Source organism: Branchiostoma lanceolatum, chromosome 1 (genome assembly GCF_035083965.1).
Source record: "Branchiostoma lanceolatum isolate klBraLanc5 chromosome 1, klBraLanc5.hap2, whole genome shotgun sequence".
NCBI classification, from domain to species: domain Eukaryota; kingdom Metazoa; phylum Chordata; class Leptocardii; order Amphioxiformes; family Branchiostomatidae; genus Branchiostoma; species Branchiostoma lanceolatum.
Window position 1 is genome coordinate 40,337,793 of NC_089722.1, and position 17,537 is coordinate 40,355,329.

The window sequence follows — 17,537 nt, forward strand, 5'->3', positions numbered from 1 at the left end:
GACTTTTGCCACAGTGTTTCTGTTGTTTTGACTCCCACACCTACCTTCACAGTAAGAAGAGTATTTTTTTTCCAACGCTTGGAAAATAAATGGTGAGTAGCCCATGAAATGACTGCTAAATGAAGTATCCAAAGTATCCAAATAAAATAAAGTGTAACACAAAGTAGTATATAAGACATCATTTTTATTTCATTACCCATAGTCTGTAGATTCAAGCAGTATAGTAATAGTTTTGCAATGGTTGGCAACTTTAAATTGGCTGACGGAAAATGCATACTGAGTATAGAGAGGTATTGGCTGGTTGCAGTTGTCTCGGTTTCAAATGTTTCTGTCAATGAATAGGTGAGACGCAAATGCTCTCATCCAAGTAAGATTATGTATCATAAATTAAGTTTTGAAGACTGGTAAAGTTGTGTTTTGATAGGTGCGTAGAAATGGTAAATACTTCTCATGTTGTTTGCATAAACTGAGTAATCTGCCAGCAGATGACGGTGGCATATGATCAAATAAATTACTGTTCTTCGATACCGTGCTTGAAATGAATAAATTAATAAATAGTAGAATTTTCAGAAGTGTACATAGCTATGATAAGGATATAGATGAATAAGTTAATGCATTCATAGTCCGCCAAACTCAAACTATGCATTGTAACATTGTAGCACGAATTCTTGTTTGTTCCTCATTCTGACGTTGACATACTTTGTGTACTTAACTGTTAACAAAGATGTAGAATATAGATACTACCGGCAAATATATTTAACTCCTAACAATTACGTTTCTAGTTTAAGTACTATACTGCAATGGTAATTTTGTAAATCGTTATGGCTTGCTTTAAAAAATTAGTATCTAGACTCCATGTCAGTAAACGTGACATTTACAACCCCAACACAAACGAGACGGGAGGCGACACAGACTCCCAGGCACCTTTGACCCATTGCCATATAGTCACGTGTCCGTGAGGTCACGTGACTGGGGCAGTGGGTCCTCCATCCTGAAGAGGGTAATGCTGTCGGTCAAAGTTCGACAGCTTGTGAATAAATGACATTGGTTTTATGAATTTGATAATACATAGGGTAGAGCCAGGCACAAAGACACATCAGGCGTTTCTTGGTTTGAAGCACATGCTGTATCTATCCGGAGCCATGACGACCCCATAGCGCCCCTGTAGACTGGGCGGGGAAACCCCGGAAGGCAGCTCCAGCCGGAAGTCCCTGAGGATCCGCGCCGTGAAGAGGAACAGCTCGGCCTTGGCCATGGACTCCCCCAGACAGCCGCGGCAGCCGGCCAGGAACGGCAGGAAGCTACCGCCGCGGAGGAGCTGGCCCGTCTCAGCGTCCAGGAAACGCGCTGAGGGGAAAGACCGAATACATGAGTCATGAGGACAAGATGAATACAGATTTTGATGAACACTGCTGTAAAGCTTTTATTATTGAATGAACCGGAAGTTTGTTTTTTCAGCTAGGAGAAACTTTGGAATGGATATTTTGACCCAAATCTGTTATTGGTAAAGAGAAACCGCACGATTTCAACTTGGAAAAGAAGCTAGGAGGCCAATGCATTTTACGCCATAACACGACTAACCCTGGCACAGTCTGAGGCATTGATCTGTACTTCTTTTGCCAACTGCTGCGCTTCACTTGGTCAATTTTAATACATCACAAACATGAGTTTTATTTACCTGGGTTGAACTTTGCCGGATCTGTCCAGTGCCTCTCGTCATGGTGAATCGCCCACAGGTTAAACATCACGCGGGTTCCCTGGGGCACATCGAAGTCTCCAACCCTGGATAAAAAGATATTATAGAAAATACGTTTTAGCGGAAAGCAAAAGGACGAAGAAACTGGTCATCAATGATGCTAGTTTTGAACGAGAACAAAATCCATTCTCAAGTAGCTTTTTTTATTGTGCCATTTTCTGATAGGTGCGAACTGTTTTCCTGTTACTGCAGTTTTCATTAATGTTTGCAGCTAACAGAAAACTGTCTTCAGAAGACAGAGCGTCATCTAAGACAATGGCAACGGAGACTATGCTAAAACTTGAATTAAGTCCGATGATAGCTTCGATCTTAACGACTTTCAAAGCTTCGTGGTGATAAAAGATATGATTATATCAAAGATGGATCCATGATACGATGTTAACGCGTTGTAATGTCCTCACATATAAATTCAGCCTGCCACTGTCGTACACCTTGTGTTTTTGCTCAAGTAACCTATTGATATATATATAGAGAGAGAGACAGACAGAGACAGAGAGAGAGAATCAGAGAGAGAGAGAGAGAATCAGAGAGATGTAGACAAGTACTTACGATGTGTCCCTGATGGTTTTGTGCGGGATGGCGAGCGGCGCCACGGGTCTCATCCGGAGCACTTCTCTGATGGTGGCCTCCAGGTACGGCAGGCGCTCCCGGTCACACAGACGCACCGGGTCGTTCGCGCACAGGACAGTTTTCATCTCTTCCTGGATTCGGCTCTGGACCTGGAGGAGAAGATGAAGTTGATGAGTGATTGCAATACCGTGACTCTCGACTGTGACAAGATTAGCGTCTTTAAAAGCTTCACAGATGAGCTTATATTGATGGCAGTATTGTCGATTAATTATTTAATTAAATGCAAAAAGTAAAGTGCAACATTATTGTACTAATAACAAGACCTAGTTCTAGTCAACTAGTTGCAATTAGTTGCTAGATACAACTTGAGCATGTTTAAGGTTACACCATGCTCATCGTCAACAGGAATTCGACCTGTCTGATATGCGACGGCTCAAATCGATCAATTTCATTCTCAGCTTGTGCCCACAAATTCTGGAAACAGAACAGGCATCAACACACCACGTGTGTGTTCCCATACAAGCAAAAACATACATAATATACACACCTCTGGATGATGCAGGAGGAACGCCAGGATCCACCGCAGGGTGGTGGTGGACGTCTCCATGCCCCCGCCGAACACGTCGTTTACCGTGGTGAGGACGTGCTCGTCGCTCAGGTACCGCTGCGCCCTCCGGCCGCCCTCAGCAGCCGCCTCGGCCTGGGCCTTCAGCAGGGCGTCCACCAGGTCACGGGGTACACCGTCTTTGAATGAGATCTAAAGGAAACACAATAGGAAACGACTCATGAAAGAAAATAAACTTAGACTAGGATAGCCACACAGTATATGAACAATCAGTACACTAATCATCCAGTGATTGCTACAATCTGATCATTGATTGGCTATAGAAATATATATCCCTAAAACCTTTAAAAGCTCGCCTATGTATAGTCTGTAGTTTAACATTAAGCATATAAATTTCTGAATATTTTACTGATCAGATGTAGTTAGAATTCTAAACGATATCAAAAAGGAAGACCTAAATTATAAAGAATATTCAGAGGATATTTACCCTGTGTTCCTCAATGTTATTGTTGAGCACATTGTCTCTGGTCTTCAGACATTCTTTCATCTTCCTCACAGTAGAGTTGGGAAGCTTCTGTAGAAACATAAGGGTCGAAAGTGAGTCATCAAAAGTTAAACTAATTCATACAGTAGCTACAGTTTAGCAATCAATTTGCAGCTATTCTACAACAGGCAATGACAGTGGGATACCAAGGACTACCCTCGTATTTTTGTTTAAACCTTTGTCCATTCCACTATTCAATGAAAATATGTTCAAGCACTTGTAGGCCTTTCCAAACAGAAATTGCTGACAGCTTGTGTTAACCTGACAATATCATGATCACTCGACGAATATACTATAGCTACAAGAGTGCAAAATGAGTAGTGGAGCTCGCTACAGTTTGCCTCAAGCCGTAAGAGGGCGCTGTGAAAGCACAACTCACCGCCAGGCACGGGAACACGTCGATGAGCGCGTCCTTCCCCACCGTGTCCACCAGCCCCTCGTTGTACCCGAGGATCGTCTGAAACTCGTCATCTTCCGGTTCGAACCGCTTCCCGAGGCAGATGGAGCTGATGACGTTACCGACGACCGTGTTCAGGGGCAGATACGGGTCGAGGGGAGCTCCCGAGGAATCTTTCAGATACCCGCACAGCCAGTCGGCCTCCCTGGTTATCTTATCCTCCAGTTGGAGCATTCCTTGCCCGAACATCTGAGGCGGGGAAAAGACATACGTACACTTTGATCACTATGTGTTACTCTAGCTGAAATTCTTTATCAACAATGATACTACCATGCGTTGCAAACAAGATATTTTCGTGAATGCTGATAGGTCAACCACCACTGCTCTTGCTAGGATTATGCCTCGTCGTAATTTTTCAATATCAACAGCTGAGATACAATTGGTATCTGTGTGAAGCGTCAACATTGTCAACTTCTTAATACTATAAGGAAAACTGTACACACAGAATCGGGTGTGTGAATGGGGAACACCGAAGCGAACAACTAGCCAGACCAAGCCTCTATCCAAGGAGGTTATATAACCTCCTTGCTCTATCTGAGTCTTTTGATGGGTGAGCTGATTTCAATGGTCAAATAGAATGACTGCTTTATAAGAGAAATACGCCAACCTGGAAAGGTAAAACTAGGCTAACAATTCGTGACATTCAACCTCGGTGACTACTTTCAACTGCCTTCGTGCCTTCTAAAGGAGTACTATTCGGGTGGAGGCTGAGCGAACCTTTAAAGAGTTGTGCGTTAGCTTCTTGCGTATCCTCCGGCCGTAGTCTGTAACTAACCTTTAGTGAGTTGTGAGTGAGTTTCTTGTGTATCCTCCAGCCCCTGCCGTAGTCTGTAACTAACCTTTAGTGAGTTGTGTGTGAGCTTAGTCTGTAACTAACCTTTAGTGAGTTGTGAGTGAGTTTCTTGTGTATCCTCCAACCCCGGCCGTAGTCTGCGAAGGCGATGCCCATGCCGCTGTTGGACAGCAGGTCGGTGGTGGGGAGGGGGGCGCGGCCGGCAAAGTCGTCACCGTTCTTCACCAGGGCCTCCTTGGCAAGGTCAATGTCGTTGATGACGACGACCGGTTCTTGTCCAAACCTCACCTATAGAAAATACATGGACATGACGTATATTATAAAGCTGATTTATTTTGGAGGAGTTAGTCAATACACAATTATAAAGAACATCTTACCAAGGAGGATTAAATAGTTATAAACCTCCTTAAAAACCAACGTACGTGGTGATGATGATTAGATCTTGGACAAGATAGGTTGATGCTAATTGCTGATAACGGGATGTCCAGGATGGAATGTAGGAAAATGTCATTACGTAATATCATTTGACGTTACATGTTTTTTTCATGTGATAAGTGAAAAAAGGTGAAATTTGATATCTGATGAACGTATCAAAGGTTATATATTTAATGCCCATCTTTCACAAAATTACGAAATAGCGTTTACATTGTAATGATAGCAAGTTCGTAAACAATCCTGAAAGGCACCCATTCTCCTTACCGCCTTGGTCACCATCTGGTTTTACGTATAAAATTCATATCAAAGAACGACATGTCCATTTGAAACCTACCTGAAACACCGTGCCGAATGTCTGCGCCATCTCAGTCAGGCGTATGTGGGGGTCGGCGCCGACCATGTCCAGTAGGTTCCCGATGAGCGGCAGGGGACGAGGGCCGGGGGGCGCGAAGTGTGGCCGCTTCTTCTCAGCAAACATTAGCCAACATAGCAAGAACACTAAAGCTCCCAACAGGCAGATCTCTGCAGACTGAATATTAGATAGTGCCGACTGTACAAGCAGCATGTTTGATGGTGTAGGATTTCGGTAGAGGCAAGTTTGGAGAAAGAAGTTCGAAGTTGATGATGCTACTTCTGCAGATCCAGCTGCAGGTTTAACTTCTGTGGAGAAATACTCGTAGTTTTATAGCCAGTTGTGTCTGCAACTCTTCCTGAGTGATCACGTAGCTACGAGGTTGTAGACATGTTACAGGTTATTGTTACTGTCTATAATATTGTAGACATAATTCGGTTTCTTGTAGGTTCGCAGACATGTCTGGAAATGGAGGTTGGATTACAGTCCTGCACGTCATCATATTCTGTCTGTATAGAGAAGCTACCTGTTCGTTGTGTAGTTACAGACATGTCTGGAAAGGGGAGGTTGAGTAGAAGTTTCATATACGTCATGCTTATTCTTGGCAGCTGGTAGACAGAAAAATCCCTGGAATAAAGCAGATTTTCTTCAATAAAGAAATAATGATCCATCTTGCGAGGAAGGTCTCTGTCAAAATGTTCCACTGATGTCGTAAGAGGACTGTCCTTGTGAACATATGAAACAGACCAAACGTCAGACCGAAAGCAACAACGTAATACTATACTCTGATGATGTGTCGGATGATGTCATTGGGGATCATCAAGACTAAATAATCTTTCAATAAACTGAGACGTCTGGGTCGTCATGACCTGTAGGCTGTAGAATGGAACAGTAAGAAGAGACATGTATTTCAGTTAGGACGTTACGTCAATGAAGGTTAGACAATTAAATAAAACATTAGACAAAATAACTGGATAAGGTCTATAAAACAATTTGTAAAGGATCAGGGATAGATTGGTGGCGCAATAATTACAAAACATATGTTGACTCTACAAAACACAAAATAAACACAAAATGACAAGCATATCCAAGAACATACATTTACTAACAAAAATATAACAACATACGAAAAGGAAATTTTAATGAAGTTCTCTGATAAAATTCAGTGGACGTCAACTTTTAGAAACCTTAATCTTCCCCAGTTGCTTGATGCGCTTTGTAAGACCTTGTGTAGGCTTGTGTAGCGAGATAGATAAAAACCACACACGTTGGGAGGACATTTTGGCCCTGTCCCAGACGTCAGCTGCCAGCAAGGATGACCGACAGAAGGTTCGTACATTCCAGTACCATTTTTTGCCAGACTAGCAACGTCAGCAATGACGTCGGACTACGTCATGATTTCACCGAGACTATCGTCATTCAGTGACGTACATTTTATCTAGTTTCTCTACTTTATCTGGTCATCAACGATTCAGTCGTAAGTACATCGCTGTTTCTCCGCCCATGTATAAATGATGGTGATGATGTATGAATATACTATTAGACGTCAAAACGTTATAATATATATTACGTGTAGAGAATATTGGAGGCTGCTTACCTGGCTAAAGGTAGAAGTAAGACGGGTCACAAGGAGTGGGACCACATGTAAAGCTCTACTGCCGGACAAATGCCGGTATCAAGTCTTCACTATTCATAACATGATAGCACCGTACTCGTGTTCTACGTAATACACAGATCATAATCTGCTTTTGATACCACTGCTGGTACAGAATTCAACGCCATTGATACATGTCATGTAAGTATCGTCTACCTTCTTTCAATGCTTTGATTTGTGAGTAGCGCATTCAAGGCCATATCTTTACGGATGACATCCACCCAGGAATAGACTTTGATCTGTGCACAGAAGGCCCCTTAAGAGCTACGCCGTTACATTACCCCGATTGCAAACTATCTCTAAGGTATCACTACTAGCGACATGGGAGAGCGATCACATATACGTGTAAAGAGTGTGCTCTCCTTTGTTGTTGCTGCTCTTTAATCACGAGGATAAAGCTTTCTATCCTCATAGCTCTGGCGACTGCTTGCCGCGTAAGATTTGTCGTCTCATGAGTTTCTGTGGCTAATAGAGTAGAGTGCATGTTTGCAAGCATTCATCGAAGCCTTATAAAGACTATCTGAACAAGCGCCGATCTCGATATAGCCAGCCCTGACACTTAACTTAGTAAGTAATTTATCTTCAAGGTTGTTTGACGGTTTGTAATAAATGTCAATCTTCTGCTGTATGATAAGTGCCGGATTCAAAGAGAAACATATTGCAGCGATCGTACGTCCGAGAGTGTCGGCACAGATATTGACAGCTGGCGTGTTGTTCGGTCCATTGACCTGTCAGATAACAATAATTAATGAAAATTCCATGTATATTATATGCGATTTGAGTCGCCTGACATTTGTAAAGTTGTGTCATAGCAGGACGTGTGACGTCACCCCATCGAGGTCAAATAACCAGAACTGTAGCAGGTATGCACCTGGTATTTCTACTGGCTGTGACGTACATGTGTTCCCTCCTTACTGATGTTACAGGTGTGGGTTTCTAACATTCTCCTCTGACCCTGGCGACATATGTCATTGCTTGCATTCAGAGCTAGCTACACCTAATAGCGTTTGTGTGTGTACTGGACTCATGGCACGAGGTGGAATACTAAGTTAGTACTCTTGGAAGTCTGCCACTAGATTGAGCACTGGTCAATGAGGAGTGTCAACCTGTAGGCAAGGAATGACAAAGGAGAAAGACAATTCATAGAGACGACAATATGTATTGGTCAATAAACATTTGTCAACACAATGATATAGTAGATTAATAAATTACAAATGAATAGAGATCAATAGCTCATAATGACTCATCAATATAGATGTATATACATTCGAGTAATTGCGTTTTTGTGTGTACTGGACCCATGGCACAAGGTAGAATACTAAGTCAGTACTCTTGGAAGTCTTCCACTAGATTGAGCACTGGTCAAAGAGGAGTGTCAATCTTGACACGTTTTGGAAAGGAATGACAAAAGCAGACATTTGATAGAGACGACGTCGACAATATGTGTTGGATAATAGATATTTGTCAACACAATGAATATGGTAGATTAATAAATTACAAATGAATAGAGATCAATAATTACTATCATAGTGACTCATCACTGTAATGGTATATATACACTCGAGTAATCTGACTGTCATCCAAAGACATTGTGGTTATCAACGTACATGTAATGCAAAAAATTATTGACCACTGCCTCATCTTTTCCATAGCACACCAGCTATATATGAGAATCAACATTACCATGCCTCAATCGGCTCAAACTAATACCATACAATATTCGTTGGTTCGGCCCCAACAAAACAAACGTCCAACTAGCAACAGCCTTAAGACAGAGGGCAGAATAGTATTACACTGTACATGGACATATATAGTTTAACGTCTATCTACATCTGTTCTTCTCTCGGTCTGAAGCAGATGCTGTATCTGTCCGGAGCCATGACGACCCCGTAGCGCCCCTGCAGACTGGGCGGGGAAGCCCCGGCAGGCAGCTCCAGCCGGAAGTCCCTGAGGATCCGCGCCGTGAAGAGGAACAGCTCGGCCTTGGCCATGGACTCCCCCAGACAGCCGCGGCAGCCGGCCAGGAACGGCAGGAAGCTGCCGCCGCGGAGGAGCTGGCCCGTCTTCGTGTCAAGGAAACGGTCTACAGAGAGCAAAACATTGGAAGGACTGGTCAGCGCCAAAGGGTCATCATGAATGCCAAAGTGTCATTGTAAAGAGCAATCAGTTTAATGTTTCAAACACCTTTGACTTTTGTTCAGCACATTTTTAGACATATCAATTGTATTTTATGCAGTGTATCTATGTTGTTGTATATCATTTTCGAAAAATATATCTGGAAATGTGACAACCATAACTAGCACATAAAATTGCAACAGTCAAACTTCAGGGAGGTTAATGTAGATTTCCAGTGTCATTGCATCAGACAGTCTGTTTGCTCTTTCGAACATCTTATGACTGCAACTCGGTGGATGAACTTGTGCTTAGGTTTTGCAAGGGCTCCATACGTTGTAGGCTGTTTCACGTCAATTACATTTGAAATCGTGACACTCTATAGATAGCAGATTGAATCAGAAGATGAGTTAATCGTTAAGCTGCCGGCTCTCTCTTATCACTCACACATCTTATCTATTGGTCTTCAGGAGGAAACTAGCATTTTGCTCACCTGGGTTGAACTTTGCCGGATCTGTCCAGTGCCTCTCGTCATGGTGAATCGCCCACAGGTTAAACATCACACGGGTTCCCTGGGGCACATCGAAGTCTCCGACTCTGTAAAAGTAAATTACAAGTTGTTAAAGACAGACAGTTACTTTTCTAAATGCAAACTATATTAGTGTCTTATCAAAATTATGCGGTAAATACTCTATATTATAATTATTATAGATCTGGCGTATTGACAGACTTTCCTCTGTCACCGAGTGTCAGTGCTCTTGTCAAGTTGTCAAATGAACTTTGAAATTGATAAAGCCAAGTCTTAGTAGAAGTAATAAGATACAAAGTTTGTTAGGAACGTAAGAATACGATGCATGCCAACTGCCATCAGAGCGAATTCGACGTCTTCAGCAAGAGTAGATTGAGTCCCCAAATTTGTTTTCATTGGTTTCAAAAACCTAACCAAACTTTTGAAGAGAGTAAATCTACTTACGATGTGTCCCTGATCGTTTTGTGCGGAATGGCTAGCGGCGCCACGGGTCTCATCCGGAGCACCTCTCTGATGGTGGCCTCCAGGTACGGCAGGCGCTCCCGGTCACACAGACGCACCGGGTCGTTCGCGCACAGGACCTGGTGCATCTCCCTCTGGATCCGGCCCTGAACCTGCCCAGGGGAAAAACAGATTCGCAGCACGTGAGAACTCTGATGAGAGGTGGCAACATGGTCTTGTGGTAAAGTTGACTTAGAATTTAAAGACGGAGGCTCCGCGTTTGGGGAGAGTCACATCTTGAGCACGTTAAAGAACCCACCACACTTATCGAAAACAGTAGGAGTCCTTGCAAAACGTCGCTGTTTGCCTTTCTGCATCTGCTTTGAATTGATATTGATAGTTTGATAAGGCGTTGCATTGGCGCTTTAATTCTACTCATCTCAGGGTAGTGCACAAGGAACAGCAGGATACCACCCCCACCCAAAACAAATGTTTTTTTTTTTTTTTTTACCTCGGGATAGTGCACAAGGAACAGCAGGATCCATCTCAAGGTGGTTGTGGCGGTCTCCATGCCTCCCCCGAAGACGTCGTTGACGGTGATGAGGATGTGGTCGTCGCTCAGGTGCCGCAGTGCCCTGTGTCCGCTCGCCATCACCGCCTCAGCCTGCGCCTTCAGCAGGGTGTCAATCAAGTCTCGGATCTTCCCGTCCTTGTAGGTCGCCTGGCAACGGCAATGACGTCAAGATTTAGAACACTGTCACATATGAAAATTATGTTTTGCATGCATTCTGAATCCTGCTGGCTCCACGCTACATGTCTACCGATTATAAAGGCATTTGGCATTGTTGACGATCTTTGGTGACAGTTCTCTGTCTTTGAACTAGCACTGTTCTGCCAAGTCCTAAAATTATCGCAGTCACATGCACACCTTAAGCTTTTTGAACTCACCGATCGATTACGATTATGGTTATGATTATGATGCGTCAACTGTTATTACGGCCATCTTCAATGTCAATGACCCACTGCTCCATTGGTCAAGTAACCTTAAGGATACATGACACCAGTATTCCCTTCGCGTCATACACCAAAAACAGATGCTTATCCTGACATGAACTATTGACCAGAAGAGATTCTTTCAATGTTAAAAGAAATCTTGACCTACCCGATGTTCCTCGATATTCTTAGACAGCACTTTATTCCTCATGCCAAGACACTCCTTCATTTTCCTTACGGTGGCGTTTGGAAGTTTCTGAAAAGAACATAGAAAAGCACACCATTAGGGACTGAAAACAATTGTTGTGGTGAATTTCGAAAGAAATCCAGACAATAAAACGCCCTCTAACTAAAAAGTGTCTCCCTCCCGAGTACACATGATTTAGTTTAATGCCTAGAGGTGGCCATGGTCTCTTGGCCCTGCACCAATCAAACCCGTTTAAAGATCAACGGCTTTGACAGGTATCATTGGTATCATGGGAGCAGTGCATAATACACGTTGCCCTGTGGTAGATCCCAAAGTAGTAAAGCTAAAGATGATAACATTTGCGTAGCGCCCAATGAGCATTACATTCCAATCCTACCTCTATGGCAGATACATTATTGGCATAGAGCAATGGTGCAGATACTTACAGCTAGCACAGGGAACACGTCAATGAGGCCGTCCTTGCCGACGGTATCTACGAGGCCTTCGTTGTAGTGCACGATGGTCTTGAACTCGGGGTCTTCGGGGTCGTACCGCTTCCCCAGGCAGAGCCGACTGATGATGTTCCCTATGACGACATTCAAGCCCATGTACGGGTCCAGGGGGCGGCCGGCAGAGGCGGCGAGGTGCGAGCACAGCCAATCAGCCTCCTCCGATACCCTGCTCTCGAGCTGCTGCATTCCGTTCCCAAACATCTAATCAGAGAGACGTGGCAGAAAAGGGAGGTTAGCCTTGGTAAATCAAACACGTAGTTGTTGGCAATGATGGTTAGATCGATGGAAAAAGTCAAACCAAAGACTTAATATAAGAACCAAGCCTTCTCTTCAATAGAAAAGTAATGAACAGTACAAATGGACTGTTAGTGATTTTCTAGTGACGAGGACCATGAATTACAGATATGAAGACGTTCTTCGTTATGTTTTTCATTGAACCTGATGGACATAGACAGGCGCTAAGCTGGCTCAACTGGTACATGATCGAATTAAACATGATATAATTTATATGCATGGGATTTTACTGCTTGGTATACTGGTATATATCGCACCCTTGAAACTCCAGGAGCTAGGGACCTTAAAAGATGCAAGAAGCAGTGGAGGAAGATGAAGAAATACGTTTCCATGACTGCAGTTGCAGAAACCAGTGGATAATGATGATGATCGCGCCCTTTTGCATGATCTGAGATGTCTGTTTTGTACATTCCTTCAATTTTACCTTTAAAGAGCTGTGTGTGAGCTTCTTGTGTATCCTCCAGCCCCTGCCGTAGTCTGCGAAGGCGATGCCCATGCCGCTGTTGGACAGCAGGTTGGTGGTGGGGAGGGGGGCGCGGCCGGCAAAGTCGTCACCGTTCTTCACCAGGGCCTCCTTGGCAAGGTCAATGTCGTTGATGACGACGACTTTCTCCATGCCAATCCACACCTGAAGATAAACACAAATATTTGAGAGAATTCTTTAACATGAATGGTAGCTCTCGGCTTTGCATTGGTGCTTCAAAAAGTACGTGTATGTCGTTAATTCTCTTCAAATGACAGCAGACCAACGCAATGCTAATCCAGTAGCCTTTGTACATTTGATTGGCGGCATGATTTTTTTTGCGTGCTGTGGATCATGAGACCTTAGACCAAGGACACTTTCTTTTTATTCACGGCAGTTATTGTATATCTCATATGATATCCACTCCTCTTACAATGTTGTGATTATCATATTACGGAAGCATGAAAACTGCTTCGAAGATCTCCATCTTTGCAGCTTGCAAGATTGAATGAGTCAAACGGCTATTAAAAGCAAACGTCAGATACATAATGAAGGGTGTGGTACATAATGGAAACGGTAAAATAAGGTACCAGCATTACCTGATACACGTCGCCAAACTTCCTTGCCATCTGAGTCATCCTGATGTGCGGATCCGCCCCCATCAGGTTGAGCAGGTTCCCGATGAGCGGCAGCGGTGTGGGGCCGGGCGGTAGAACCAAGCCCCGCCTCTCTCCCGCGTACACCAGGCCGTACAGCAACACGAACAGTGCAACCAGCCACACAACATCGGACACACCCACGGTGGAGTACAGCTGGAGCAGACTCATCTTCAGCTCACGTTGCCGACTCAGTGGTGTCGAGAGAGTTACGATGATATAGCTACAGTATACAACACTCGTAGCAGTGTCTCTACTACGTGGATGTAGTTGTAGTTGTAGTTGTAGTTTAACGGAGCCAGCCGTTAACTATGACTATAGCACGGCTCAGCTGTATTTATAACGACGCAGATATTCGCGTATCTGAGTCTCATGGCCGATCAAAGGAGAATGACGTTGGAAACCTCACTCAGTCACGAACAGATCTTGAGAGTGACCTTCCCTGGTTGAAGAGGTAAATGCCAGGATAGATTATGTGGAATTTCCAGCAAGTTAAAAGAAATTATGAATTGAAAAATTATCTCCGTGAAAAATAAAGATATCGTTTTTGGTCTGTCTTTCTGTTTTTGTTTCCGGATTTTTGTAGTCAATGCTCTTGATGGATTATGATGATATTTGTTATGTGGGTAGGTGTTAGGAAGACAAAGGTTAACGTCAATTTTGGGCCCCCTGGTATGTGACCTTGGTACTGTAGCAGAACTTCCGTTTTCTGTATCTTTTGACCTGGACATGCTATGGTCTTGTTTGCAAAGTGCTGTACATATGAATAACACCTCAATTCAGGCTGTCACCAGTATAAGTCTGCAATAAGTTAAGCTCAAAGTTGATTTGAAAGACCCGCCAAGAAAGCAATGTATTGTTTCGCCAATGATATGTTCAATCTTTGACCTTTGTCCGGTCAACGCTATTCTAAATTTGGGTACGTATTGCTATATCTTTGATCTAGGGCAATTGTTCCAATCCTTTACAATTTTGATTTGAATTCAGGTGTAATTCTACCTCCTCCTTGCAGATCTGCCGCATTGAAATCAACATGGGAAAAGAAGCTTTTGCTATGGGGAAATACTTTGAAACAGAGTAGTGATGTTTTTGTTACCTCTTCAAACATGATGAGATCTGTGTCGCTACGGAACCCCGCCCGACGATTCATGATGGGGATGAGCTCCTCCACCCTGGTACTGATGGGGACGTACAGCTGCTCAGAATTGTGTTAAAAGGTCGTGTTACAAACGTCGTATGGCAGACGCATGACAGCAAAGTGATTCTTCAGGCTGTCCTGAGTTTGTGGTAAAAAATCAATTGCGGTCTTGTAACACATCATTACCTTCGCGACGAATGGTTTCGTCGAGAAGGTTATGCGACGGTGCTTGTCTGTGTGTCTGTTAGTGAACAGAATAAGTCGAGAACGCCTGGATGGTTTGTTGTCGTAGTTGGTGTGTCGGTGTGTATGTGGCAAATCTCAAGATGATTAGATTTTGGGCGAAGTGTTTTGCATAATTAACGAGAAAAGTGTAAAAATGTGTTCAATTGTATGCTTTACTATGCGTTCTGGTTGCGACGGGGATATTGATACGGGTAGATTGGGGGCAAAGTTGGTCATGAGGGGTCATGAGGGGTCATGAGGCGTCAGTTACATGTACTGCAGCTGCCAGGGACAAATTGGCTATCAGCCAGCTGTAGGGCAGATACAAGAGATAGGCTTGCCCATGCAGTAATGCTTTAAAGCACTAAAACAAGGGCTCAGAAAAGGATTCACCTTAATTGCAAGCCCCAAAAATTCTTATGCACCAGAAAGCCACATCTGTCTACTTTAGAATCATGCAAAGAAAATAGACAGTTGACCAGCTCGTTCTCTCGTAACAGCTGACAGACGAAAACAATCGTCAACTTTGACCTACTCCCAGCCTGGAAGAGTCCACTCGGAGCATGTGAAACCAAACCACAAAGATATCTCCTTACACCAATTAAAAGACTGAAACATACAAATTTTGACCAAAGTTGGATATACACGGCCTTATATGAGTAAGAACAGTCATTAATGCAGTGCCACAGCATGGGAATACCGAGCATGTCTGTGTGTCTGTTAGTGAACACGATAAGTCGAGAATTCTTGGAAGGATTGTCTTGGTATTTGGTATGTTGGTAGGTCTCGATGAAACCTGAAAATGATTAGATTTTGGGCCCCCTATCGGCTTGTTACGGTACTGCAGCGGAACTTCATGTTATGATATCTCGTGTTGTGGACATGCTATGGAACTGATTTTTAAGTGGTAGATAGCTCGTTGGGCAGAGAGTAAGTGGTATAGGCTTGGGCCCCCTAGCAACTTTTTTGGAACTGCAGGGGTAGGTTTTGCTTCAGACTTTGAAAGGGAATAACTCAAGAAGGGCTTGATGGAAGGTCATGATTTTTTGCATGTACATAGCTTGAGCGATGATGTACATGATTGGATACTTATTATGCAAATCAGTAACTAATTTGCATAATTAATGAGGAAAGTTTATACATTCATCAATTTCCATGATAGGACTCGCAAACATGTGACATATGTAACTGAGGAAGAGAGAAATATTAATAGATATCAGCTATGCAAATGAGAACCTCATTTACATAATCAATGAGAAAATAATATAACTCGAGATGGGCTTGATGGATGGTCATGATTTTTGGTATGTAGATAGCTTATGTGATGCTTTGTATGATTGGATGATAATTATGCAAATCAGATTATAATTAATGAGGCAATTTTAAAAACCTGCTGTGTTCCATGATATGACTATTCAAATATGTGACATTTGTAACTGAGGAAGAGAGGAATGTCAATAGATAGAAATTATGCAAATGTAGGCCTAATTTGCATAATTCATGAGAAACTACTATCATTCCATACTAGTAAATAACGGCAATTTCATACTTGTTGCATTTAGAAGTTGTGTGAATGTGAACACCATTGAATCAAATTATGCTAATAAGGAGCTTATTTGCATTATTGATGAAAAATGTTAGCATAACCTTCTTTGTTAAGCTCATAATCATAACAAGGAGGTTTGGACAACTTATGTTATTTGGGTGAGGAGGATCAACTGGTATGATTTTTGATTGATGAAAAACACTCCTAATACGTCAGTCATAAAGGTCAAAATCATTTCGCGAAGGTATGAGGTCGTAGAACTCTTGTTGTCCATGATAACCGTCTTGACAGCGCAGCTATTTAACACTTCCTCAGCTCATAGACAGGGGAGGTATGCGGTTTGATTACATTGCATATAGCAGCTTCTCTTTCACGCATTATTTTCGGGAAGGTGCAGTATCAACGAAACCCGGCAGGCTGCTTCACACACCATCATCGTCAGACGTTAGAGACGATGACGTAGTTAAGAAGTTACAGCAATCAGCCATACCTCTTTCTCTATCTGAATACAACTGTGGCGTCGCGGGGCCGCGGTGGACCTGGGATCGAATCCAGGGCCCCTTGACTTGTCCGGTTGACGTTGTGCCTTGGGAGAGGCACTTAACACGACCTTTCTCACTTCTCTTCACTCAGGTGAAAATGAGTATCTAACTTCGGTTAGGGACGTCCCTCGGATAGAACGTTACTGAAATGGGAGTGAGTCACACATCGAGCACGTAAAAGAATCCACCACACTTATCGAAAAGAGTAGGGGTCCTTCCCGCCCTGTTCAGTACAAACCTGGTGTGTTATGCTATGACTATGAGATTTACCGGGTATGCAAAATAAACAAATACACTGATCACCATGTACTAATACTAAATAACAATGACTACATGAGTAAACAAATACTACAAATGTAGTTTATAAGGTCTCATTGATAAAGAGCACAAACTCAGCCTAGTTTATTGTCATACCCTTTAGACCTTTACGGGGCTATTCCTCCAGGGCTATAAGAGGCAGAATGATCATGACATATAACATACATACATAACACAAATCATTTCGACACGGTCCCACAAATACAAAGTATATGCCCGGGCATGAATAACAAATTTATCGTTTAATACCACCATGGAACCTGAATTGATTGATGAAATGAATCCACATTATTTTGTGTCGATTAGAAACGAAGCACGCTCTCGAGTCATTGCCAACCATGTTGGAAAAATAATTCACGTCATCTACGCGAGAAGATGAAAGATTCACACGAAGGCCTTCGCGGAAAGTACTTATGAGACTGTCCCCAGTCTGATCTGTGCTAAAAATAGCGCTC

At 43.1% G+C, this 17,537-nt stretch overlaps 2 protein-coding genes across 2 annotated transcripts; both read right to left on the reverse strand.

The window, feature by feature from the left end:
* Positions 1–1,062: 1,062 nt before the first annotated feature.
* Positions 1,063–5,598, reverse strand: LOC136426549 (steroid 17-alpha-hydroxylase/17,20 lyase-like). Its single transcript, XM_066415217.1, has 8 exons — positions 5,455–5,598; positions 4,770–4,973; positions 3,815–4,081; positions 3,379–3,465; positions 2,874–3,083; positions 2,306–2,475; positions 1,679–1,782; positions 1,063–1,347 (listed from the first exon to the last, which is right to left on the reverse strand). Exons 1-8 carry the CDS (start codon positions 5,596–5,598, stop codon positions 1,097–1,099), a joined length of 1,437 nt encoding a protein of 478 aa, XP_066271314.1. The 3' UTR covers positions 1,063–1,096.
* Positions 5,599–8,952: 3,354 nt separating this feature from the next.
* On the reverse strand, positions 8,953–13,484 carry LOC136426560 (steroid 17-alpha-hydroxylase/17,20 lyase-like). Its single transcript, XM_066415228.1, has 8 exons — positions 13,257–13,484; positions 12,619–12,822; positions 11,835–12,101; positions 11,371–11,457; positions 10,720–10,929; positions 10,212–10,381; positions 9,732–9,835; positions 8,953–9,209 (listed from the first exon to the last, which is right to left on the reverse strand). The coding sequence occupies exons 1-8, from the start codon at positions 13,482–13,484 to the stop codon at positions 8,953–8,955; spliced, it is 1,527 nt and encodes a 508-aa protein (XP_066271325.1).
* Positions 13,485–17,537: the final 4,053 nt, after the last annotated feature.